The sequence below is a fragment of the Hoplias malabaricus genome, chromosome 1 (assembly GCF_029633855.1).
Source record: "Hoplias malabaricus isolate fHopMal1 chromosome 1, fHopMal1.hap1, whole genome shotgun sequence".
Classification (NCBI taxonomy): domain Eukaryota; kingdom Metazoa; phylum Chordata; class Actinopteri; order Characiformes; family Erythrinidae; genus Hoplias; species Hoplias malabaricus.
In genome coordinates, this window is record NC_089800.1 from 75,958,536 (window position 1) to 75,986,414 (window position 27,879).

A 27,879-nucleotide genomic window follows, 5' to 3' on the forward strand; every position below is an offset into this window, starting at 1 on the left:
ATAAGGTCACCATGCTCACATATTACGTGTGGGCTAGAGTGGTATAAAGACCCCAGCACAGGGCTGTGGGACTGAAGAACTGTGTTTTCTGGAGTGAGGAAGTTCCATCCAATACCAGAATCACAAGAATGAGCAGATACCATAGCAGTGAAGCAGTTACAGAAAATGAATGGATAAATGACCAAATACATGAAAATAACTGGAATGTAATGCCATAAAGTCTCTTGCAGCTGATGGGGAACTCCACACATTTGCGAGGAGGAGGTTGCTGCAGGTTCACATTCCCTTGTTATGAACCTTTCAGTACAAGCAGACACAGTAACGTGAGATGCTGACCATCATTAAAAGCTTTCTATCCGTATTCTGTTCCATGTCTCAGACCTGCAAGTGCATTTTTCCCATAAAACTAAAAGTATTAGCAAAATGATACAGTACACATGCATCCATATACAGTTTTGTCAGTGTTTTTGTTGTCCCACATTCGGCTGCTTCTGTGAGCAGTTGCCGCAGTGGATCAACTGATCCTCGCAGTCAACTTAGCAGAGGTTTTACACAGGATGCTCTTCGTAACTTAACCCTCCCAGTCCACCCAGGCTTAGGACAGGTATTAAGAGCACACTGACAAGCATCCAGTGGTGTGAGTGGGCACAGTTTTTTGAAACTCCAGCAGCACTGCTGTGTCTGATCCACTTGTACCAGTCCAACACACACTACCATGCCATCACCACATCTGTGTCGTTCCATTGCAGAGTTCTATGAGGTCCTGACCATTGAAGAACACGATGACATGGGGCTGACTTACTATGCAGAGCAGTAAATGATCTACAGTGTTTAATTGTAGAACTACTATTGTGGAACATCTATATGGTTAGGGAACCTATTAAAATGGACAAAGGGTGTAGAAACGAGGTTGTTGTAATGTTTTAGCTGATTAATGTAAGTGAGAATCCAAATATTGGCTAGAGTTGTTGTAAAAAGCCCACCAACATTGGACTGAGAGATGGTTCAATCCAATAACTAATCCTCCAACAACATTATTGCTCTTGTGACTGAATACAGTCCAATCCTCGCTGCATTTAATATAGTTTTATCAGAAAAATAGAGGCAACAGGGAAAACTGCGCCTTTGCAAATGAGCAAAGACTTAGCTACACAATATCATATATCTCTAAGCCTTACTGGAAAGCCATGTACACAGTGGCACATATACCCCTGATTCTTATTGCCAGCAGATTGCAGATGGTGTATGTAAATAATGACTGACAGGGTAGCTAACCACTTCCTGTAAATGGGGCTGATTTGAAGGTGCTTCCCTTTCACTATTTAATCAAAGCAAGACAAGGCCCAATCCATTACTCTCCACCACTTCCCGGCACAGGATATTAAACCTGTTTAAAAACACCATTAGCACTGAAAATTGCACCGAGCCTCTGAGCTAATATTGAATCCCCAATGCTCTGTGGGCTTGAGGAGTAAGAAGATATTGCAGCTACATACAATATTTTCTCCCGCTGTTAGACATTGTACAGTTCTTCAGTGGGACTGTATGGCAAGCTGAGTATAGGTGTGGTTTCAATAAAACATGCAATAGATACTACAAGGTGCACCTATTGTGGACATTGGCATTCACTTGGGCATTCACACCTCCAGAGAAAATTCATGAAAAGAAATGGAATGCCTCCAAGCAGCTGCACATGAGAATAGCATCATTGTGTATTTCTTTGGAGTGATAGAGTCCCATAGAAAAACACCAATTTATTCAGATCTAGAACAACCTCTCCAACATCATTACTAGACATCATCAAGGCTCTTGTGGCTGAATGCCAACAGAACCACACGGACATGTTCCCAACATTGAATCCAAAATTTTTCCTTATCTAAAGCTGGGGTAGGTCATATATTAAAGAATAATTTTTTAATATTAGTTCTAGAAATGTTCTTTACATACTGATAACAATCAATAAATCAAATGCTCTGTGTTAGCTACAGGACTTTGAACAACCCATTTAAAAACCCTAGGCATTATTGGATTGCCTGCTTGCTTTTCTATCTACAAGTGCATGTGCAGATCCAAATTTTGAACAAAGGAAGGCAAGGACAATAGAAGCTGAAAACATGCTGCTCTCTGCTCTTAACAAACTCTCATTATTAGACTCCTCCAGCTGTAGTCCGGCAGTCATGTTTTTGGGGTAATGTACTACACACAGTGTTTCCTACAAAGAAAATTACACCTGCTTTAATCATTTTTCACATCAGTTGAAGTATAACTGTCATTTCATGCCTAAAAACAACATTAGACAGCTTCTGGCCAATCATTTTGGTGAGAACATAGTGGTTATTGATTAGTTTGTCATTACCTTTTTTTTTTTTGTAAACAATATTTGGAAATATTCTAACGTGTTCTCTAATGTAGCAGTAAGCAAGAGTATATTTATTGTCACCAGGTTTGATAACAAATTAAAAGCTTAATTTGATTACTTGAAAGTAAGCTAAGTATATTTTTGAAGCACTAAGGATCCAAAAATTCTAGATAGTCCATTTGGTTCCAGATATTTTGCTTAACAAATAACTGATTTACCTGATGCTCATTGTCATTTCTTTCCATTGTTGCCCAATACAGCCTGAACACAACGTATAAGATCCTCATACACATTGTTTCTTTTTGTTGTCTTCCATATTGTTGAGGTCTTTTTCATGCAATTAATTCCAAAAATAATCAGTGATGTTGAGGTCTGGGCTCTGTTTTTCTAAGAAACCCAGCAGGTTCTTTGTTTGGCAATTTCATTGCCTTTGTTTTTTCCCTTCTCTTTCTTTTTCTTGTCTTTTTCTACACGTTCTTTCAGACCCATAGTGTTGAGTTGTCTTGCTGGATTCTTCTTGGATTACATACTGTAAATCCAGTAGTGAGTTTTCCTAGTATTTTGTGGTTGTTTGAAAGGACCCCTCTGCACATTATTTCTGTTAACTGTTTTTATTTTAATAATCAGTTCAAAGTCTAGAAATGTGAACGAATTATTTTTAATCGTTGTTAAAGAGACAGGGCAAAATAGGTTTAAAATGTCAGAACATTTTGTCGATGTTGTAATTATTTAGAAAATAATTTTCGGTCACTGATATCAGCACAAGATTATTTTACATGGCTCCAGAACTGGAAGCGTGTTATAGGGTATATTATACTGTCAGAAGACCAGTGTATAATGTGAATAGCTTTCAATACCACAACAACCCTGCCCTATGTCAATCATCTTAAACCTCACACCTTATCAGACTCTGGGTGACCTATGCTCGCTCGCTCGCCCTCCTAAAACACCCTGGGAAAGGGACACACACACACACACACACACAGAAACACCAACCCGTATTTCATTACAGCTGTCCGCAGGGAGAAGGCTCTGTGTGTGTGTGTGTGTGTGTGTGAGAGAGAGAGAGAGAGAGAGAAAAAGAGAGAGAGAGAAAGAGAGAGAGAGAGAGAGAGAGAGAGAGAGGGAACAGTGAGAAGGACAGACGGTGATTAAGGCAAACAAGCTCTAGAAGCTGTTGCAAAGAATGTAAGAAGCTACTGTGGAAGAACTAGGCAGAGAGAGAAAGAGGGGGAGAGAGAGAGAGAGAGAGAGAGAGAGAAAGAGGGAGGAGGAACGAAGGGAGAAGCTGTATAAAGAGCTATAGAGGCTGGGGAAAAGAGAGTAAGAAGCTACTGAGAGAGATTCAGGCAGAGAGAGAGAAAGAGAGAGAGAGAGAGAGAGGGAGGGACGGAGGGAGAAGAAGACAGAGGTAGAGAGAAACAGGCATACAGAAAGAGAGAGACGGCTCCCTGACATCTCTTTGCGGGGTGTGTGTGTGTGAGTGTGTGTGTGTGTGTGTGTGTGTGTGTGTGTGTATGCGTGGCCATGGCAGGCATGGCGTCGGAACCAAGCACCCAGTCCAGGGTGATGTTTCAGACTAAAGAGGAGGAGCCCCCTCATCGCAAACTGGGCAAACTAACTGTTAAATACAACCGCAAAGACCTGCAGAGGAGACTGGACATCGAGGAGTGGATCGACGGCCAGCTGCACCTGCTGTTCGACTGTGAGGTGAGAGAGAGAGAGATTGGCTATCATACATTTGGTGTTTTCGACAGCTCTAAAAGTTGCTTGTTGCTGGCTCAGGAGATTTAAAGGAAAAATAAGTTTGTCTTTATCAACAAACAGTAGCAAAATTGTTATGAAATTAATATTTATTTATTTAACTTTCTATGAAATGACCACTATTATTTTGTAGTTTTGCTCCTAAGAGCCCCCTACATTTTGCAGCACTGTCCTGAAATCAAGACGTAGGTGGAAGGAGTACGGAGGTTTCCTACCCTCCACCAAAAGCTACATAGTGCAGTTTCTGTTGTCTGAGTCTGGAGTAGCAAAACAAAAGCCTAATCTCCCTATTACAATGATTTTGAAGCTGTAACTATAAGGTAAAAATATTACATAGTGTTCCTTTAATGAGTGATTTATTGTTCCTGTATGAACCAGTTTATTTTCCATAGCAGTGTGAGATTTAACTGAGCTATCTACTAAAGGTCAAGAAAGGACAGAGTTAAATTTTGCTTTGTCTTTCCAGACAGAGAATGGAGCACTCACAAAAACAGTTTTAAGTATATTACTGAAATCTATTCCCAATAAATAAGAGATTAACTTCCCAGTTTTACAAGCTTGGCAGCCATACTGAATCCATACTCAAGTCTATTATAATCTGTTTGGGTTAGCTCTATGCTGCAGCACAGATGCCAAATGAGTGTGACAGCTCAGAAATGTCACGAGAACACTGTTGTTTTTTTGGCCTTGTATATTTGTCACCTCAGGATGTTTTTGTGGGTTAAGGTCAATGTAATGGCTTTAAAAACATGACTGGACTGCTTATACTGTTTAACCCAGATATTATCATATACATGGAATCAAGTTGACATTTGACTATTCCTTATACCTTGTCCAGAGACTTTAAAGAAATACCTGTAGGGTCCTGTGAAGGAGATTGCTCCCAGTGTCATCTGCATCTTCCAGTGTCTCAACTTCATGCCCACAGACTGACTAATGAGACTGTGCTGTACTTAGATTCAAGTCAAGTCAAGGCAAATGTATTGGTATAGTGCTTTTTGAATTTAAAACTGCAGGTAGAAGCAGCCCTGGAGTCTGTATAGATTGTGGAGACCTTTAATAAAGGTCTGTGCTGAATCAGTCCCATCAAATATCCAGGAGCTGCTACATTAGAACTGCCTATTTTTCACCTGCCTTAGGCTAGGACTGGGTAAGCTGAAAAATATATCACAATGACTATTGAAATTCATTTGATAATTATAGATCATATATCATTACCTATTTTATATAACTATCATTATGCACTTTTACATTGAATGTAAACAGTAATGGGTCTAACCCCATGCTGAGAACTGGGGAACCTCACTCACCATCACACACACATCACAAATACACAAACATGTAGTGTCAAGCGGAGCTAACATGTGCTTTGTTTAAGTGCACTCATATTCCCCAACATTACAGTGAGCATGCATCAAACCACCTCAAAAACAGTCCCAAACAAACCAGAACTGTGAAAGGGGCGGAGCCGTACAATGAGATGCTGAGTCTCAGTGATGCTGAGATGTGGCACAGCCATGCCCTGATTGTGCTTTTCTACCAGTCCAGTAAGGAACCAGAACACAGAATGGTGTGTTTCCACCGACATAGTGTTTGGTTCCCAACTGTAACCAAAGAAAAGTTGGTTCGTCAGTATGGACCTTGATGTCATCCATGGGTGTGTCAAACTTTAGAAACTCCAGAAAGAGCACAGAGCCTCAAATAAAGTGTTATTGTACAATGGAGCTGAACAGGGTAAATGACCACATGATAAATATAAATAAAACGGGAACCGGCTTAGTTTTATTGTGTCTCTGAGGCTGTGTTATGCGCAACACGAGGCACATTGGCTACTGTGTTTACAAACTTAGCAGGATGGCTCAGAACTCAACATTTATACACATGTATCATATGACAGTGTGACCTGACCCCACTGTAAACAAAGAATTAACAATGTCAGGAAAAACATCTGACCTAAAACGTCTGCAGATTTTGGCCAGGTGGGTGTTGTGGGGGTGATACGCGATGGCAACCCCTTGCAAGAGCATCATATGATGTTTAGCTCTGGGGTGGTAAATTTTATACTTTTTTGATTGCTGAATTTTCCTCTCACAGTGAACGGATGAAGAGAAACTTCTTTATTTTTCAGATCTGAAGAAAAAATGAAGCATAGTTTCCTCCTATCTTTCAAAGACATGTTTTAAGAATTGTTTGTGAGGCTTTTTTGGTGTCTTACATGGTCATTAGGAGTCAAACATACTTTTCACATAGTTTTGGAAAATCCTTACTGTTCTTTGATGCTTCTCTTTCTAATTCAGGATATCTAATTAAAATATTATATCTTATCCCTTCATGAATACTTTTTCTGAACACAGAACTGTTCTTAGCTGGATATTTTTGGGTGGTGAACCTCTCTGGATATAGTTGGCCCACCACAGCACCCATGCTGCCATAATAGCAGGTCAAAAGCACATTTGTGGTCAATAACTGGCTAATAATGAGGGTGGATAACAAATAGCACATACTACAGTGTATAATTGTACACCCATATAATGGACCTACAAGGTAGGTGGAGTTCATAAAATAGCCTGAGAGTGGACATATGAGGTAGGCTTTATTTTTGTTCTAGTAAATAATAGGTATAAGCAACAGTGGTTATTACCTCAGAAGAGATTATGTCACTTTTAAAGTGGTGTGACCAAATTTACAAGTGCCTCTTCGTATAAGCCGTTTTACAGACCATTAAAAGCAGCTTAACCTCGTGGCTAAAAATGGGCACTTACCCCTGGGGTGACAAAAGCTCAGATATGTTCTATGTTTCTCCTCCTGCTGGAGTTTGCAGTCTGAGAACTAGTCTGAGTGCCACTGTCTTGGCTGGGGTCACCATCTGAACAACAGCATTTATAAAAATATATAGGTAAAGATATGGATCTGTCCGAAAAAAAAAGTCCTTTAAAGGCACAGGGTTGGTCAATAAAGGTACAAACAGGGCAAATGTCCCTTCAAAGATACAGTAGTAGGCTTATAGGTCCCTAAAGCTACATTCTCTTCTATAGAGAAGGTGAATATGTGTAGCTATTCATAACAGGACTGTTATAAATAATAAAACATCCTCAAGCATACTGTTCCACCTTGAAAGATGCAGATATTCTGAACATAAACAAACAAGAGAACCCTGTCTTGTTCCAATGTCATCTCTCAAGGAGTTGGGATTTATTAGACAGATAGTGAACAGTCCTTGGAGATGATGTGTTGAAAATAGGAGCAGGGTGAAAGTATTTGGGCCTTTTTCACAAGGGCCAAATTGTGATGGTGATAATGTTTTCATCCAAAATGACTTTCCGTGCTGTTTTGTGGAGTGTTTCCTGTATGCAGTGGTACTATAGATGGTTTAAATGAGGACAACTATCAGTGGGTTACAGGTTCACAGGCAACCAGTACTCACTGAAGTGTGGAGCGTAGACTAGCCAGAAGAGCTAACAACAGAAAAAGAACACACAGTGCATCACAGAACACCAAACATGTCCTGGCTGATGGACTACATTTGGTGTAAAGGGACAGTTATATAAAGGAGATTTTTTGGCCAAGTTATCACTTTAATTTGTTTGGGAGCTCTAAGGACATCTAGAGGCTGGGTCACAACTTCACCCACGCTGCTATCTGGGGGAGGTGAAAATAAACTAGTCCTTATCAGGAGGGCTGTGTGAAGGCACTCAGCTGTCTCCAGGGATACCATGGCAACTAGGGCCCGGTCGGCATTTGAGACGGGCGAAACTGATGCAGAATGAGAGGAATTGGGAGACTGACGATGATGGTGATGACGATTATTAGAGTGTGATAAGCATTTCTAGTCCTTGTTCCGGAATAGCTAATGAAAGTACGTAGCATGTATTTGTGAGTAATGTGTTCAGTCTAAAAGGATTATTACTATAAAGGTATTCTATGACCAACGACAAAAATGTTGACAAAAAAAAACGGGTTTGAATACCAAATATCTTATTTCTCATTAGATTCTCACTGCACTGCACAGTCAAAAAGTACATATAGTGTTAAATAAGGATATGTGCAGCTTATGGGCAAATAATAATCTATTTGTGTATAGAAGCTATTGTTTCATTATGTAAATAGTCCACTATGTTGGAACTATGAATCCATTTGAGGTTCATAAGCCATGTTAGCATGTTATTAGCTTCTCTACTTATCAAAGTGCTGTTTACCATGTAAATTAGCATTTTAAAGACGGGAGCGTGAAAGAAGTGAGAAATCCTACGCTAAGACATGTAAACACCAACTCTGTCTCCTCACCTCCCACTTCCGTTGATTAGTACCGTGTTCTCTTAAGACTGACAGTGCCATGTAGGCGTTACTGCGCCAACGCCATGCAGCTGCCTGCCCACTGTGGGCAGCCAGGCAGTGAATGTTAGCTTCAGCTCACAGCAAATGAGCTAGAGAGATCTTCTTTCTCGTTAAATGGTTTCTTTGACACATTACATTTTTGAGTTGCAATGAATGATGTCAAACTATATTATTGCTATTTTTTTATGATTTTCTCTATCGAGACTGATTATTGTATTCATAAGTGAACATAAAGCTATCAGAACATTTTTTAAAATGTATATATTTCTGCCTAAAAGAACAGATTTTGTAGTATTCTAGCACCTCAGTTTCATGTGTTAGCACAATCAGTTTATGATAGATAGATAGATAGATAGATAGATAGATACTTTATTGATCCCCAGGGGAAATTCAAGAATGTCTTAGCTGTTTAGTGTGACTTACCTACCAAACCCAGCTATATAAACAGGCCCAGATAGTCACCAGCAGAACCAGCATATTGTTAATATGGTCAGCGTCTGGTAATCATATGCTAGTTACTAGCATAACCAGCATAATCAGCAATAATGATATGCTGGCCACCAAACATGTCCACACTGTGTGAGCTAATGCAGCAGTAATAATGATGCTAAAATCATAGTAAAATTATATGTTCTTGTTGTCTATAAAAACTTGAATTTACAAATTCCATCTATTTGGTTTTGGAAGTTTGTTTCTTGTGTACTGCAGCTACAAACCTAATGTAGCTAACATGTAATGGAGGCTTATGTCCCTCCAATTATCACTCTGCGCTCCTAAATGATTGATTGATCTTCTTGCCTCAAACCAGTTAGACCTCAGTTAGTCTTGAGTTAGACCATTACGTGATGCCACAAATTGCTAATGTGGCAGCAGGAAGCTAGTGGTTCTTCAGCACAAACTGGCCTGTGCTCATGTATCTGGCACAGTTCTGTGCTTTCAAACAAACACACTGACAGAGCTAAGCATAAGCTGTGGTTTCGACCCAGAAAATTTCACCTAAACACAATGTCCATAATCAAAACATATTCATAATTTGGAGTTAATTTCAGTTTCTTCCAAAAGCACTCAGGTGCTTAATAAAAAATAGTTCTTTTTTATCCAGTACGTAGCCAGGATTTCTATAGGCATCTACTGTTTGCTTCTTTAATTCTCTGCTAGATAAATAATGGAAGCTAATTGCCTGTTAGCATTACTTCAAAAATAACTGAATAGATCACCCTAACACTAACCCCTTGCTGGACTATGATGGTCCTAGGAAACTTTAGCTGATCTGGTGCTGGTTTATTTGATCACCCAGCTGATTAACCACCAAACCAAGGACCAAAACCACTCTATTTGAAGTCTATTTGATACTACATTTTAATACAGGATGGGCCATTTATATGGATACACCTTAAATGGAAATGGTTGGTGATATTAACTTCCTGTTTGTGGCACATTAGTATATGGGAGGGGGGAAATTTTTCAAGATGGGTGGTGACCATGGCGGACATTTTGAAGTCGGTCATTTTGGATCCAACTTTTGTTTTTTCAATGGGAAGAGGGTCATGTGACACATCAAACTTATTGGGAATTTCACAAGAAAAACAATGTGCTTGGTTTTAACGTAATTTTATTCTTTCATGAGTTATTTACAAGTTTCTGACCACTTATAAAAGTGCTGCCCATTGTGTTGGATTGTCAATGCACTCCCACTCTTCACAGACTGATAGCAACACCGCAGGAGAAATGCTAGCACAGGCTTCCAGTATCGGTAGTTTCAGGTGCTGCACATCTTGATGGTATGGTGTGGTATATGTGGTACAAAGATAATGGGGCCATTCTTCAACAATGGAAACCTCAAGGCCACTGGATATGTGAAATTGCTACATGATGACGTGTTTTCCTATTTATGCACAGAATCTGGCACGTTCCCTGAATTTTTCCAGCAAGATGGTGCACCACCGCATTATGGGTGTCAGGACTGAGCATTGCTAGATGAACAGTTTCCTGGAAAGTGGATTGGTCATTGTGGGCCAGTTGAATGGCCCCCAAAGTCTCCTGATCTTACCCCCTTAGACTTTTATCTTTGGGGTCATCTGAAGGCAATTGTTTATGCTGTGAAGATACGAGATGTGCAGCACCTGAAACTACGGATACTGGAAGCCTGTGCTAGCATTTCTCCTGCGGTGTTGCTATCAGTGTGTGAAGAGTGGGAGTGCATTGACAATCCAACACAATGGGCAGCACTTTTATAAGTGGTCAGAAACTTGTAAATAACTCATTAAAGAATAAAGTTACATTACAACCAAGCACACCATTGTTTTTCTTGTGAAATTCCCAATCAGTTTGATGTGTCACATGACCCTCTTCCCATTGAAAAAACAAAAGTTGGATCCAAAATGGCCGCCATGGTCACCACCCATCTTGAAAAATTTCCCCCTCCCATAAACTAATGTGCACACAAACAGGATGTTAATATCACCAACCATTCCCGTTTTATTAAGGTGTATCCATATTAATGGTCCACCCTGGATAATGTATAATAAATATTATAATATTATAATTAGCCTATTAACACCAACTGGTTGTTTTTACACTTACTGTGCATTCTCTCTCCTGACCATACAGGAGCACTTAGTTCTACAACCAAAGGCTGTAGTCCATCCATTGCTCTGCATACTTTGTTGGGTGAAATGGTCAGGACCACCACAGGACAGGTATGTCTTGGGTGGTGACTTGCTGGTGCTGTGCTTGTGTGTTATATTGATATGAGTGGATCAGACACAACAGTGCCGTGTTACTGTCCCACAGCCAGATTATTGGTGGTTTTGTTGGGGTTCTCACCATTGAAAAATGGGAGAACAGGGGCTAAAAAAGTATGCAGAGCAACAACTAGACTAAAATCTTTATATGTATATTTAATATGTTAAAACACTTATATTTTATATATAATAAACTTAAGAGGAAAATTGTTTGAACTGGCTAATTGACAACATGTCCACCCCATTGGCTAGCCAGAGTGCAGGAGTGGCCATGCATTTGTCTACATGGCTGATAGAGGCGCTGAATTTTGCATGGCCTGGCTGAAAGGTTACGCTGTGGGTTTGCCGATTCTTCCGTGTGGAAGCGTTTACAGTCAGCCCCCTGTGTCACCTGCTGAATTATTCATGCTCATCTCTAATGTATGTGGCTACTCATTGGATCCTGCAGTGGCTCTTTACATCACTGACATCATCGTCATGCCTTCAGAATACGGGAAATATAAACTAATGTGTGAAAACTGTTACTTTAAGATACACTTAGGCCTGTCACAATAATTGCATTATTGATATGGTAATTATATCAATACATTTTGCTGGGCATAATATTGTTTATTGTGTTTACCGCTGTGTTTGTTTATAAGAATAAAATGTCACCAGTATTTTAGCCACTAGCTCAATTCTGTTGTCTGGTTTTTCATGGTCTCTATTCTGGAGTCATTATGTGGATATTTTTTAAATTAGTGGTTGTTAATATTTTATTTATAAGTATATTTTTACATTTTTATGTTGATATTTCAAAGTATAAATACTAATAACTAAATGTTTACTAAACTTCTATTGCTTTTTAACGGAGTGTAATTGCATTTTTATGCTATTATTTTATATCGTTGCATACATTCATTCATTCATTCATTCATTATCTGTAACCGCTTATCCAATGGTTGTAAAATGACAATAATATGTTTCATCATAATTATTTCTGAGAAAATAAATATTGATCAGAAATCATGACTATTGTGACAGGCCTAGATACACTAATTGTATAATCCATGCAGTTTGAATAATCTACACTGAAAGGCACTGAACAAAAGGGACCCTCTGTTGCCGTAGCGTATAAGATTAGCATCACCATATCCAATACCAAGTGTGGGCTAGAGAGGTACAAAGTACTCCCCTGAGTTATGAAACAGTACAACTGCATTCTCTGGCTTAATGGAGCACCATCTAATACTCAAAGGGAGGGCGACTCCTTGTATCCCTCATATCAGATAGGCTCATGTCTGTTTCACTGTTTGCATTCAGCTTGTGTTTGGTGCCTCTCACAATTCTCATATCAGAGATTCTTAACGTAATGCAGCGTTATAACCTTTGTACCATGACATGTTTCAGTGATAACATCCTCTGGCTCTCTGACAGGAAGTGCAGGACACAGCATGTGATCAGTAATGGATCCACTTTAGCAAAACACCCTCGTCTGACTTCACTCTGTCACTCAGAGCTAGCGATTAGCCTCGCTCAATTGCTCTCCTTATCAAATTTAAGCAAAAGCACCCTGCAGTCTGGAGGGTAAAACAATGAGAGTAGAGGTGCTAGCATTCAGTATTATTCCACAGACTTCACACTATTCTCTGTCTACTATCTATTTTTACCTATTTAATAATAGGCTTTTGATGGTGGGACTACTGTAAAGAGGTATTGTATAGAGAAAGTTACAGAAGCAAAATATGAAAGTGTACATACGCATAATATTATGTGTAGTTTTAAAGTAGTTTTTGTGTATAATTTTTATTCAAAATTCAACATTCTGTTTTGTCATTTTATGATAACTTTTGTGTAGCATTAAATATGACAGCTGTAATTTTATTCAACAACCTAATTTGTTTTGGGGATAATATTGATATCCAACAGAAAGTGTGAGTTTAGTTTAATTATTATTATTATTATTATTATTATCTTTATTTATATAGCACCTTTCCTACATAAATGCAGCTCAGAATGCTTTACAGAGTTTGAAAGACAAAAATTATAAAATATAAAATATAAGGGTAAAAATGGGTAATTAAAATAAATGTAAAAAATAAAAGCATGAACAGTTTTACCACACTTAAAATATTAATCTCATTGTTCTCAGAGTTAATAGATCTCCTAATTCTAAAGAACCATGTAAGAACCCTTTTTTTTAAGAGTGTACTCTTCTTAGAAGGCTTTTTTTAGGATTTGATTCCACCACAAAAACATTAAACTGATTAGTTTTGGTTCACAAATGCCACTCCAACTCATCCCAGGCAGTGAGTGGTGCTCCATCATTTCAGGGAGCGTAGTTCCACTATTCCATAGGTCAATGGCTTTATACCCTATAGCCTAAACTTGAGTATGGAAACCTTAAGCTCATGTGCAGTTGCTTCAGGGCCCCATTCTAGAGATCAATGCTTTTCTATGGTTTAAGAGCTGCTTGTGAGCCATGATTGCATTTTCTAGACCCCATCAGGGCACAATAAACAGGGCCATACCCTTGTAGCATGTTTATAGCAAGAAATTAATCAAACCTCAGTTCACAGAACATGAACAGGGTTCAGCTGGAATTAATTCATCTAGGGAGGACCATTACGCATACACAATTCTGAAAACAAATTAGGTTTAGAACACCTTCACAAAGCACCAAAGCACCAGTGTCACCCTTTGCTGCAGCAACAACCTCTAATCTTCTGGGAAGGCTGGTCTGATTTGATGGCATTCAGTCATAAAAGCATTGGTGTGGTCAGTTTCTGATATCAGATGATTCATTTTGGATCACCACTACCACTCACTCTTTGCACATATATCAAATGGAGCTTCATCCATCCAGAAAACACAATTCCACTAATCCAAATGTATTTATATATCTATTAATTTGGAGACAAATGGTACCTGTATAATTTGAAGGCTTAGTTTGTCTGGAACAAATACAACTTAAATTAATTGAAAACACTAATTAGGTGTGCCTACAACCCTATACAAACATATAATTCTAGGTTTGTAGTCACCCCCCACTATCCTATCTGCTGCTGCACTAGCCAAAAAGACCTAGAACCACTGCTACCCCATTATTATTTGGGATGGGGCCCTTTCTAAACAAAGCGATGACTCTAATGAATACTAACAGATAAATAATAGACAATAATGGCAAGACTCTCAGTAACTTGTGTAAAATTTCAGCATAATTCAAATGTTGAAGTGACATTCACATTGAAGGTGAAGGTGCCCACAACACATCACATATCAACCACCATCTTGTTCTGTACATTTACTGTCTATTCTATCAACTCCACTGATCATAGAGGAGCACTTTGTAGTTCTACAATTACGGACTGTTGTCCATCTGTTGCTCTGCACACATTGTTTGCCACCATTCACACTGTTCTTCTATAGTACCCCAACAGGACCTCCACAGAGCTGGTATGATTTGAGTGGTGGATCATTCTCAGCGCTGCAGTGACACTGACCTGGTGGTGATGTGTTAGTGTGTATGTTGGTACAAGTGGATCAGACACAGCAGTGCTGCTGGAGATTTTATACAATGTGTTACTCACCGCCCACTCTGTTAGACACACCTACTTTGTTGGTCCACCTTGTAGATGTCAAAAAAAGAAGTCAGAGACAGTAGCTCATCTGTTGTTGCCCAATTTGTGTTGGCCGTCTTCTAGTCCTTCATTACCTAACGCTGCTCACAGAATGCTGGTGTCTGGTTATTTCTGTAGTGGACTATTCTCAGTCCAGCTGTGACACAGAGGGGCTTAAAAACTCCAGCAGCACTGCTGTATTGTACCACAGTTCGGTTATCACTGATTATTGTTAGATTTTTAAAATAACGGGGATATAAAAATGAACATTAACATTCTGCAAGGTAGAAAGGTTCCATTCTATCAGGCACCCCCTGCTGTCTTTTAAGCTCTGATGTCATTCCATTGCAGGACAATACTTAAAGGCTTCCAATTGACCTTTTAGGGCACTTCTGGGTGGACTGCCATTTTTCGAGCCTGATTTTGAGGGCATTTCAAACTCCCACAATGCACTTGTAATTCACAGTACATATCAGAGCTCACTATAAGCTGAATGTGGACAAGGATGCATGGCAAGTTTCTTTGCAATGGAAGTGTCCAAAGTCACGTTTGATTCTAGTGCTTCATAGAGAACTAAATAGTGTCTCACTATAGAACAACACTTTTTTAAGCATTAGGGAGCCATTTTGGTTACAGCCATTGTGTCATTATTGTGCAGTAATAATGTTGCTAGAGCATCTCTCAGCCAATCACATTGTGGGATCAGAGTTAATATTTAGTTAATTTTATATCCTGATAGGTTTATCTTAAGGATAAAGATCTTCATCTATCTTTATATAGCTTTATATGCTCTCACATTAGCTTAGGTTTGCTCAAATAATGTTAGCTGTTTCCAGCTCTTGGTGCAAGATATATAAATAATGTCTGCGTTTTCCCAGTCAGAACTTCAGCTATAGCTTTAAAAATGGCAGTAAGTTTACCACATGCATGTTGACGAGCACATGCAAGATCATGCCGATTCAAGGGTTCTTAGGATATTTAAAGCCCTGTATAGTGTACCAGGCTTTAGATAAGAGAGAGAAAAGGGCCATTCTACCTACCCAGAGAGACAGAGCATTGTTGGATTCTCTTCAACTCACAGTCTTGGATGGCTGACACATCACCAGGGATCAAAACCTCAGTTTCCCAGTGATGAGCACTGAAAGACTTTTCCACATGGTAATAATTTACTTTAGCCGAAATGTATTTGAAAATGGAAAGACAATTAAGCTTGGGCATTTTTCCATGTATCTGTTACACAGCTGACCCCTCATAGTAAGTCTGAGGTCCAGTTGTAGCAGTATGGCCAGAGAATGGACCTCTGGACAGAGGCGCAGATTGATTATCGGTTAGTGGAGAATACCGGGGGATGCCAGAGCTCAGTGAACCTTGACTCAGTCAGAGAGAAGCTGCAGTGTCAGGTTTTGTCTGATGGTGAGATCTGCAATAAATGGTCTCTTTTTCTCTTTTAAACTTCACTAGCGCTGTGCTGAGGAGAGTAACTTATGGAGGAGGCACAAATAATCTGTGGATCTCCTCCACAGTGTGTTTCAAACCTAACCTTTAACAAATGTCTCTGAATGTCTCAAAATGCCACATTGGGCTGCTTTAGTATGTTGCAAATATTCAGCACCTAACAAAACTATAATAATTGTCTGTCAAAGTCAATGTTAAGTATTTACTTCTGAAATTACTAGGTATAAGACCGTCTACACCTCCAAGGAACAGGAGAGGCAAAGGACAAAAAGTGAAAAACAACTAAACTGGAGAGTAAAAATGTTTTACCTACAATGGCCTAAGTGCGGGACTGGGGGTGAGGGAATAAAGCTACATTCACATTACTAGCCTAATTAACCTATTCAGAATTTTTGCTCAGATTGGATTTGATGATATTAACAGTTCACATTGATAAACGTAAGTGGCTTGTATCTGTCTGTAATGTGAATGAATCGGTCCCTGAAAGGGCAAGAAAGCACACACTGATACATTTATATGGCTCCTTCCCAAATGGTCACTTAGCCCTTTGTAGTGCACAACATAGATCTTCTTTTATATATCCGCTCTTATATAAGAAACTGGAAGCAGCTACCAAGTATAAGAGAATCTTCTTGTTTAAAATTAATTCATCTTTAATTAATCCATTGTTATCTGTTTTTCTTTCATGTAATAAATGATTGGCTGGGAACTGAGACATTGTTCATCTTCCAGGGCAAATTTGAGAGTAACTGTTTAGAGAAATTAAATAAGATCATCGTTATCTCAAAGTATGTCCCTCTCATGTTCAGGAGGAAGAGATGCCAGAGCTGGAGATTGACATTGATGAACTTCTGGAGCTTACAGATGAAGAACAGAGAACTAGACTAAATGTAAGTTCAGCTGGGTTATTGTTCACATTAAAATAAAATTAGGTAAACATCTGTAAAGTAATCAAAACACTATTGAATATGTACTGTATAGTAGAGCATTGTAGGAAATAATGTGCACCAAACTGTCTCTCTTAATTGATTCCTTCCTTATTGTATTCTTGAAAAGTGCATTCAGAAAATGGTGTCCCTCAAGGGTCAAAGCTGGGCCCATTACAGAAATGTATATGTTGTGGTCTGTGGATCAAAGTGCTTTGGTGTGGGTTCTGTTGTCCAGCACTGATGACTATGACCTTTAAAATGTTTTTGCTGTCAAAACACAGCCATAGCAAGCAGGAAAATACATTGTTATCCTCTAATGGAAGTTAATGTAATAAGATGAATGAACGTTACTGCTTCCAGCATCAACAGCAACAATATATACCTCCAACTTTGGATTCTGCAGAAATGTAACCAATATTCTCATTTTAAGGATTCCAAAATATTGGGAAGGTGGCTGTGAAGTTGTTACTTGGCCTGCAGTGTGCCATTGTGTAAACTGTTCATGATCAAGCAGAAAACAAAAAGATTTAAAATAAATCTAGTGTTTGCACCTATGTAACTGTTCCAAAATAAATAGTGAGGTGAAGTTCATGGGCATTAAACAGGCACAACTAACTTTGATCTACAGAAAGCACAGAGATCAAATTAAGGCCCATTAAAACACTCTGAGTGTGAAATAAGAAGAGAAAGTATTACTTGAATTATTACAGTACACACAAATGTACACACACACACAAAATGGCCAGCATTTTAACATACTCCAAGTAGCTTCTATGAAGACTTGTAGGATTAACAATGCCTATATACTTAATGTAGGTTTATGCCAGTTGTTATAAAATATGACCAATATTATAAAATATATTTGTGTTACGTATAATATTATAAACAATGACCAGTAAATTACTACCAAAATAAAATCTCTCTCTATCATTATAACAAGTATAAATACGATTTGCCTAAATTTACTTGCAAGTATCTTGCTTGTGAAGCTCCTTTATCTGAAACTAAACAAGAAAAGACATGCCTAGTTTTGCGGGACTGCCGTCAGCTACAAAATATTAATCATAAAATTCATTCAAATTTGTCCAAATTGTACATTGACGGTAATTAAGACCTATAAGTAATATTAGGTACATCTTTACATCTATAATGCCTCATGCAACATTTCATGTGTCCCTGCCTAGTAAAGGACAGTGTTTTTTCTAAGACCCTGAAATTTCGACCATATGTTTGCCATACCATACACAGGTCAGCCATAACATTAAGACCACTTCCTTTTTTCTACACACTGTCTGTTCCCTCAGTTCCACTCAACATGCAGGATTCTTTGCATTTGTACAATTACAGATTTTACTCCCTCTGTTGACACTGCTGTGGTGGTCATGTGTTAGTGTGTGTTGTGTTTATAGAAGGGGGTTAGACACAGCAATATTAAGATCATTGCAGTCAATGCTAATAATAATGGTCATGTATGTTATAATTGCACCACATCACATTCAAATAATATTTCAAACATGGACCAAACTTGAAACAACTTTAGTTACTGATACTGCTCATCAACTGTAGACATCTATGCTTTAGTCTCTTCAGTTACTGAATGTCTATGGCAAGTACACAGCAACTGACCAGAGACCTTCCTCAAAAGTAACTTAGAGTAAACTGCTAAGTGATCCAGCAAAAATTAAAATAAATACATAATTAAATACATTAATAATCTAAATTGAATATTGCTTTACTTACATTTGTTTTCTTCTAAAGCCTTTGTTAATACCCGCCCAGAACTGTTACATGAGCTGACAGACACCCATGTCAACTAGCACCATGAGCAGAGATGAGTGGAGTGAAAACGTCCTACTACCCACACAGAGAGTGAGGCCAATTGGAATCTAGAGGTCTCCTGGCCTTGGATATCTAAGGCATCACCAGAGCACCAGAGATGCCTCAGAGATGCAACGCACCTGTATCACAGATTTCAGGATTGCTATCTTAGTGTGCTGTACTCTCAGGTTAATCACTGTCTTACCTCTGTGCTTGGTTCTGGTGACAGTAGATTTAAGCATTTCTCTGTTTTTTCCCCAGGAACTTTTGCAAGAATGTGGAAAGCCAAAAGAGGTATGATGCATTTATTCAAACTCTCTGAAGATACGTTGACTGTATTTACATGCACACTACAAGTAATCAGAAACAAAATTATGCACCTTCATATATAACAGTTTTCACCTGGATTGCTTCTGTTTTGATTGCACATTCCGCTAAATGTAGTTCACTTGAATCTTTAAAAATGTGAAGTATAATCTTTGTCTTGTCCTCATATCACCATGTTAAACTTGCTAACTGACAGATTCTGAGTGGGAAGTAAACAGAGGCAGGTGTTAGCATGGTTATTATTCTTATATTCAATTCAGCATTTCAGGGGTTACTCACTCCGTTCAGATAAATATTGCATGTGAATTGACCTCAGATATTTGACTTGATTCTAATCATGATTCTAATCATGGTTATTAGCAGAAACATTGCTAGAGATTTGAGAATGTGGGGCTAAGGGTGGGGTGGGGTGAGGGGATACTGTAACACCCAGCATACATGATATTTTACTTAAATATTTTAATTGTAATTTTCAGATAATAATCAGATCATTTACGGGCAGCTTAAAACAGACAAAAACCTTGTCTGTTAAACAAAATAAATGACTGCTGTACTGAATTCCTGTGCTTGTCCTTTATATCAACCCGGTCTCACACCTATTCGTGAAATAGTCACATATATAGGAGACTGCAATTTGTGACATAGTCGAATATTTTCGATATTTTATGCGACAATATCACGGTCATAAGTGAATGGGTAATTACCATAGAAACACTATATGACAGTAACACGAAAACTCTTCCTCATTACAGGCGTCATTACTCATAACATAGAAAAAGGCATAATGTGAATTACATATCATAGGTTCTTATTCCAACAAAGGCATAAAGTATTTTATTATAATATTTCTCCTAAGCAGTGCTTATTATTGATGTCCTACTTTAGCTTTAACTCTAACGAGAACATTTTTCACTTAAAGTTATTTTGACTAATTTTCAAAAGATTAATACTGAAAAGGACATTTCTCTAGCCATTATTTGCTTCGATATTTTAGCAAATAATGAGTTAGTAACGTTATATTTTCCGTAAAAAAAAATAAGACAGTGGTATTAATGGATGGAAATGACGACTTAATGAGGAGGGGTTGTTGTGTTACTGTCACATAACATGGGGCATGGATATAACGGTTTCTATGGTAATTACCCATTCATTTATGATCGTGATACTGTCGCATAAAATGTCAAAAATATGCGACTATGTCACTAATTGCAGTCCCCTATATATGTGACTATATCACAAAAAGGTGTGAGACCGGGTTGATATGGATGTAAATACAGCATGCTAGCTAGCGATAGCTGTCCTAGCGTTCTTGAATCCTCCTTTTCTCTTTCTCTGCTCTTTACATGTTTAAAAGCCTGATTTGTTTTAATTCTAGCCAGGTCAGTACGGCTAACTTCTCGCAATCAACAAAACAGAAACGTGTCTCATTACAGGACGATTTGGCTTTTAGGAGATAGATTATTTTGGCGTACTACAGAACATTTCGGGGTGCTATAGCCCCCTAAAACAGGTCCAGTGAAGTAACTGATTATTTTTCACTAAATATCTGGATGCGAGTCCACATAGCCAATGATGTAGGATGCCAAAGAGCCTAAAGGTTTAAAGCTTCAGTGCCATTTTCAGTGCCAAGTTTATGTTAGTTGTGACATTGTCAGCTTGGAACTACAAATACAGCAATATTTTTTAAACTCTTATTTTAAAATCTTATTAACACTTATAAGAATTTTTTCCTTTCTTAATATGAAATGACATGCTTTAAAGACACGCATCTGACAATTCTGTCTCTTTCTCTCTCTTCCTGTTCTCAGGACTTTATCAACGGCTTGCTTTATCGGATGAAGGGCCTTCGCAAGATGTCAGGATCCCTCAAGAAATAGCCCAATAGGTGAAAATATATGAGCAAGATAAGGATAATGTGAATAACACCGACTCTATATCTGCCCCCAGCCCCCAAGCCCAAACTCACCCATTTCACCTGTAGAAATCAGAGTGTGTATGGCACTTGATGTAAACATCCCCTGCACCAATGGGTCAATAAGGGAGCTGTCCATAAATGTCATTTTGTTGTCATTATTTATGTACAGTTCTTGTACGCCTTCTTCCAGCAGACATAGGGTTGCATTATAGATCAAATTGTATTGTCTATTAATCATTTTTTTGTGACTTGTAAATTTTTGCTTGACTATTTATATATATATATATTTTGTTCTGTAAACAGTGACTGTGACCATAAAAAACCCTTTTCAAACCAAGACTGTTGTTGATGTTTAACTAAGCATGGGTAAATATTTCTTTTTCTTTGGATTACTTATTAACGCTTAAACTCCCCTGCTTGAGGGAGCTTAAAGAACTGAGGCTTTTAAACCTGAGAGATCTGAGCAGGGCTAAGAAGAGTAGCCTAATTCTATGCTCAGGATAAAGTAATATTACATGGGTAAACTAATAAATAATATATCAGGACACCACCAAAAAAACAAAAAAAAAAAACAAAATGTAATAAATTCTAAGAAATATAATTAAAAAATAAAATATAATAAATTTTAAGCGCTAAGGAAGCTAAGCGCTTTTTTTTTTTAAGATTATGATCCACAACAAATGTTGATAATTTCTGATGTGTTTTATACATCTCAAGCAACCTGATGTCAAACTGACCCCAAAGAACACTAATGCATACAGGAAGTACAGTAAATGTGTGCAGGACATTGAAATATGTCACCATGTAAATGTAATATTTACCCATTCTCCCCATTACACTAGGAACAGTGATTATATGAAGCAAAAAATTGATGTCAATCAAATAAGTCCATCCATTATCTGTACCGCTTATCCAATTTAGGGTCGCGGGGGGTCCAGAGCCTACCTGGAATCATTGGGCGCAAGGCGGGAATACACCCTGGAGGGGACGCCAGTCCTTCACAGGGCAACACAGACACACACACATTCACTCACACACTCATACCTACGGACACTTTCGAGTCGCCAATCCACCTGCAACGTGTGTTTTTGGACTGTGGGAGGAAACCGGAGCACCCGGAGGAAACCCATGCTGACACGGGGAGAACACACCAACTCCTCACAGACAGTCACCCGGAGCGGGAATCGAACCCCCAACCTCCAGGCCCCTGGAGCTGTGTGACTGCGACACTACCTGCTGCGCCACCGTGCCGCCTCAATCAAATAAGTGATGTCAATATTTTAATTGCAGACCTAAAGCTTTGAATGAGGTCAAACTGACCCCAAAAATGATTGGAGGGTTAAGGCTTTCTTGTTATTAAAAAAACAAACAAGAAAAAAAAAAAACAGCAGTAGAGAACACTACGGATGCTGTGAACTACAAAACACTAAAATCAACAAAACAAAAGCGAAGCGATTGGGAACTTCATTTCATTAACCAAATCATTCCTAGGTACAAAGTAAATTCCTTTACTTACTCAAATATGTGAGTAGACAATAAAGGCACGATTTGAAAATACTCTGGAAAGTACAAATCCTCGATTATTACACTTAAGTACATGTACGTTATTAGTAACTGGATACTACCCCTCTCTTAATCAGAGACAATGCAAGCCTCAGGTTTACACAGAAGTATGTTTTCTTTGATGTAGGAGAACAAACTAGGCTTGTTCTTCTTAGTCAAATGAATCCGTTCTTTGCCACTGGGGGATTCATGTCCTTCACAGATGGTGCACACTCAGCCCCTGGGCATTTGTTACGAGTAATATGGGTCATGTTAAGTTTGGAAATGGATCATAATATATAGGTTCTAAAGTGATATTCTCCTCAGAAAAAGTGCCTTTTATAAAATGTTTATAGATACAGTGTCTTGCGAAATTATTCGGCCCCCTTGAACTTTTCAACCTTTTGCCACATTTCAGGCTTCAAACATAAAGATATAAAATGTACATTTTTTGTGAAGAATCAACAACAAGTGGGACACAGTCGTGAAGTGGAATGAAATTTATTGGATGTGTCAATCTTTTTTAACAAATAAAAAACTGAAAAGTGGGGCGTGCAATATTATTCTTTACTTTAAGTGCAGCAAACTCACTCCAGAAGTTCAGTGAGGATCTCTGAATGGTCTAATGTTGTCCCAAATGACTGATGATGATAAATAGAATCCACCTGTGTGTAAGCAAGTCTCCATATTAATGCACCTGCTCTGTGATAGTCTCAGGGTTCTGTTCAAAGCACAGAGAGCATCATGAAGACCAAGGGACACAGGCAGGTCCGAGATACTGTTGTGGAGAAGTTTAAAGCCGGATTTGGATACAAAAAGATTTCCCAAGCTTTAAACATCCCAAGGAGCACTGTACAAGCAATCATATTGAAATGGAATGAAGCCGCAAGCCACCTGGGAGACACACCAAACATGTGGAAGAAGGTGCTCTGGTCAGATGAAACCAAAACCAAACTGTTTGGCCACGATGCAAAACGATATGTTTGGCGTAAAAGCAACACAGCTCATCACCCTGAACACACCATGTCATTTCCCAACTGTCAAACATGGTGGTGGCAGCATCATGGTTTGGGCCTGCTTTTCGTCAGCAGAGACAGGGAAGATGGTCAAAAATGATGGGAAGATGGATGGGGCCAAATACAGAACCATTCTGGAAGAAAACCTGTTGAAGTCTGCAAGAGACCTGAGACTGGGACAGAGATTTCTCTTCCAACAAGACAATGATCCAAAACATAAAGCCAAATCTACAGTGGAATGGTTCATAAATAAATGTATGCAGGTGTTGGAATGGCCAAGTCAAAGTCCAGACCTGAACCCAATCGAGAATCTGTGGAAAGAGCTGAAGACTGCTGTTCACAAACGCTCTCCATCCAACCTCACTGAGCTCGAGCTGTTTTGCAAGGAAGAATGGGCAAGAATTTCAGTCTCTCGATGTGCAAAAGTGATAGAGACATACTCCAAGCGACTTGCAGCTGTAATTGCAGCAAAAGGTGGCACTACAAAGTATTAACGCAAGGGAGCCGAATAATACTTCACGCCCCACTTTTCAGTTTTTTATTTGTTAAAAAAGATTGACACATCCAATAAATTTCATTCCACTTCACGATTATGTCCCACTTGTTGTTGATTCTTCACAAAAAATGTACATTTTATACCTTTATGTTTGAAGCCTGAAATGTGGCAAAAGGTTGAAAAATTCAAGGGGGCCGAATACTTTCGCAAGGCACTGTTTGCTTCTTTTATAGTTATATAAAACTATATATACACTGTGGTAACTCATTTTATGATGTGTGGTCACACATCTACCAATGGATGTTTGGACTGTGAGGAAAGCTAGAGGACAGGTAGGAAACCCATTCAGTCATGAAGAAAACAAAACAAACTCCTCATAGGAAGTCACCTGAGGTGAGCATGGATCCCAGGACCCTTCGGAGTCCATAGAGCTCCGTGACAGTGAACACTATGCTTTTCCTTTAGTTAGACACAGATCATCAAACATATTCATCCATACCAACAGAGATTTTGAAAACTTCTCCTCAAAAAGAATGAAAAAAGGACTCAGAAAATGACTGCTATGAACACGCCGCACCAGAAAAAGGATAATAAATCATACCATTTGATGTACAGTTCAAGAAGTACAGGTTATAAGATCTCAGTAATTTCATAGTTCACACAAGTCAGAAGTCCCGTGTCTACAATAGAATCAAAGAGAAAAAGCAGAAGAATGCCTGCTACTTGTCTTGATTTGGCATTGTGGTTTCACCTCATTTCAGTAATAGTCCACTTTTCTTGAAAGGAAAATAAGTGAGACCCACAGAGCCTTCACATGTCACGGTTAAGATAATGGAAGCTTTGTTTACTTGGTCACAGTTAATGTTTGTAGTATTATGAAACGTCTCGGCGACGAGGCTTTATGAGACACTCAAATCCTCCTCCATTATCGTACACCACAGTCACGTCAATCATGACAATATGAATGAATGTAGAACGGAGGACAAGACACTATTGTGAGTCTGTAAATGGGTGACTGTGTTCAGGACGTCATGGAGTGACAGGACTGTGGCAGGGATTAAGAAAGAGTTCAGTGTGTTGTTGTCGTCTGGAGACGTGCGTGTTGCTCCTTGTTCACATCAGATTATAAACCAGACAGGTTCACTTCCTTGCTGAGTAGAAATGTACTACTTGTTGGGGTTACTGATTATAGTTCATAGAGTATTCACTAATGAATCCTGCATTCATATGGCTTTATAAAGTTTTCTAAGTCATTATAGGACATGCATACATAAATGCATTAAATATGTATTAATGTATGCCATAAGAGACCATATACATATATCTAACCAGTTATGTACAATACATAGTACCTAATAATATAGCATTTCCTGAAGTAAGAGTATTTGATTCATCCAGTGTGATTCCCTGACACAAAATAAACTATAGACCCAAATCTATGTCATAAATAAATGTTAGTAAATTCAATAAATACATAAAGGTGGTAAAAGTCAAAAAAGTCAGTTGATCACCACAGTCCAACAAGACATGTCCCTTCTCTGGCACTGTCTTTGCACCCTTCAAGGACACTCACTATACCAATTAGCCACAATATTAAAGCCACTGACAAGGCACCTGCCAAGGAATGGGAAATAGGAAGTAAGTAAAAGCAGGAGTAAAAATGTGATCGATTTTGACAAGGGCCATATCCATTAATAGTCCGTAACCTCTTATAAGTTCAGGGTCATGTCGGGTCTGGAGCGTACCTCGAATTACTTGGCGCCAGACAGAAACACACCCTTGATGGAGCACCAGTTCATCACAAGGCACCACACACTCCCTACACATATTCATTAACACTTACAGACACCTTTGAGTTGCTAATCCACCCACCAACGTATGTTTTTGGACCATGGGAGAAAACTGAAGCACCCAGAGGAAACCCACACAGATACGGGGAGAACACCAAGGGCAAAATATGTTGGCCATAAGGGTTTGGTCAGAACATCACCACTCCAGAAGGTCTTGTGGGGAATTCCAGAGTATTCAGTGGTGAGAACCTACAAAAACCCAATCCCACTCCTCATTTTTGACAGAGCCATCTTGCCCTTTGGAACTGAGTCACATGGTATAATTCTTAAAATCTTGGAAATGGGATAACCCTTCAAATACATCATTAACAGCACTCCCAGTCTACAGTAATATCAGAGGGGCCATAAAGTGCTGCAACTTTGCTTCTGGATTTTAGTTCAATTTAAAGCAACATGTGCCTTCAGAATGCAAGAGTCATGTATCATTATCCTCCTAACTCTTCTGTGATATGAAACTTATTTTAGCTCTTTACTTGGCAGTTATTTCTTCAAAACTTCCAGTTCCACTTTGAATGCTGCAGCAGTGAATGTAATTTAATGTGATATTTATTGTTTATATATCTATATATATATATATATATATATATATATATATATATATATATATATATATATATATATATATATATATATATATAAAGTAAAAACTGCTAAAGTAAAAAACATTCACTGTAAAGTAAAAGGACAAACTACATTATTCTAAGATAATATAATGATTATCATAGGTGTTAAAGGCATAAATACATTGGTGGAATTCTTTGGTAGCATGTGCAGCCATATTGCCAGTGATACACTTGACATTCATAACATTCACCTTGAAACACTATATAACTCTAGCACTTCACCCTACCACTCTATCCCCCCAAAAATTGATACGCCCTATACCTAGGCAAATGGAGGAGTAGGGATAAATGGTAGGAGCAAGGGGTGAAATAGGATTCACCCCAAAACTCATTCAAGGAAGGACAACTGGTGAACTGGCCATGGGTCAAGAGGGGTGTGAAGGCTAGCCTGTCTGTGTCAGAGCTGACTATGATATTAAATAATTACAACATACAATTTCCTGAGATTACATGCCCATGCTGACCCCACTGCTTTCTCACACAACCTCTACTGGGACAGGTCTACAAGGATGTGATGTCATTCAGGCTGTACATCACTAGTGTGGTCAGGATGTTAGATGATTATCTCTTGACCACAAACCTCACTCCGGCTCATCCCAAAGGTATTGAATGGTGCTCCATCTACAAAGATAACACAGGAGTTAAGAACTGCGAGGCTTTAAACCCCATGCACACAATTTCACTTCAGAGATCAACAATGTGTGCTGACCTGGTGTGCCCAAACTTGTGCACATGACTGTACAGTCCATTAGCAGTGCCTCCATACATCAACCACACTCCAGTTATTGCCGTAGTGTAGATGCAAGTTGAGAAAAAAAAAACCCACAAAGAAAGAACTTGTAGTGGAGAAAGAGCATCTTAATGGATCACTCAGAGTAGATAAGCTGGATCTGTATGTCCCCAGGCTCCCTAAGTAATGCCCTGCTAATGCCGAGGCACTTCCTCTCCCTCTCATCCTATTTGTGATGGCCATCTCTTTCAAATCATTTTTCATCCACTTAAGCCTGTACAGCCAGGTCGACAAGCCAATACCATCAAAACACAGGATAATTAATAAGACAGGGCAATATTATAATATATATCGTTATCATGATCAATTATGTCACA

At 38.7% G+C, this 27,879-nt stretch overlaps 1 protein-coding gene across 1 annotated transcript; it reads left to right on the forward strand.

Moving 5' to 3' along the window:
* Positions 1 to 3,642: 3,642 nt before the first annotated feature.
* Positions 3,643 to 21,564, forward strand: ppp1r14d (protein phosphatase 1 regulatory inhibitor subunit 14D). The gene is made up of 4 exons (XM_066673468.1): positions 3,643 to 4,069; positions 17,066 to 17,146; positions 19,265 to 19,297; positions 21,139 to 21,564. The coding sequence occupies exons 1-4, from the start codon at positions 3,887 to 3,889 to the stop codon at positions 21,205 to 21,207; spliced, it is 366 nt and encodes a 121-aa protein (XP_066529565.1). The 5' UTR covers positions 3,643 to 3,886; the 3' UTR covers positions 21,208 to 21,564.
* The last annotated feature ends 6,315 nt before the right edge of the window (positions 21,565 to 27,879 follow it).

What these genes read in the sequence shown, in the direction of transcription:
- ppp1r14d (XM_066673468.1), top strand. Translation starts at nt 3,887, where the DNA reads ATGGCAGGCATGGCGTCGGAACCAAGCACCCAGTCCAGGGTGATGTTT. An exon ending in AACAGAGAACTAGACTAAAT is followed by an intron (nt 17,147 to 19,264) that starts GTAAGTTCAGCT and finishes TTTTTTCCCCAG; the next exon opens with GAACTTTTGCAAGAATGTGG. An exon ending in AATGTGGAAAGCCAAAAGAG is followed by an intron (nt 19,298 to 21,138) that starts GTATGATGCATT and finishes TCCTGTTCTCAG; the next exon opens with GACTTTATCAACGGCTTGCT.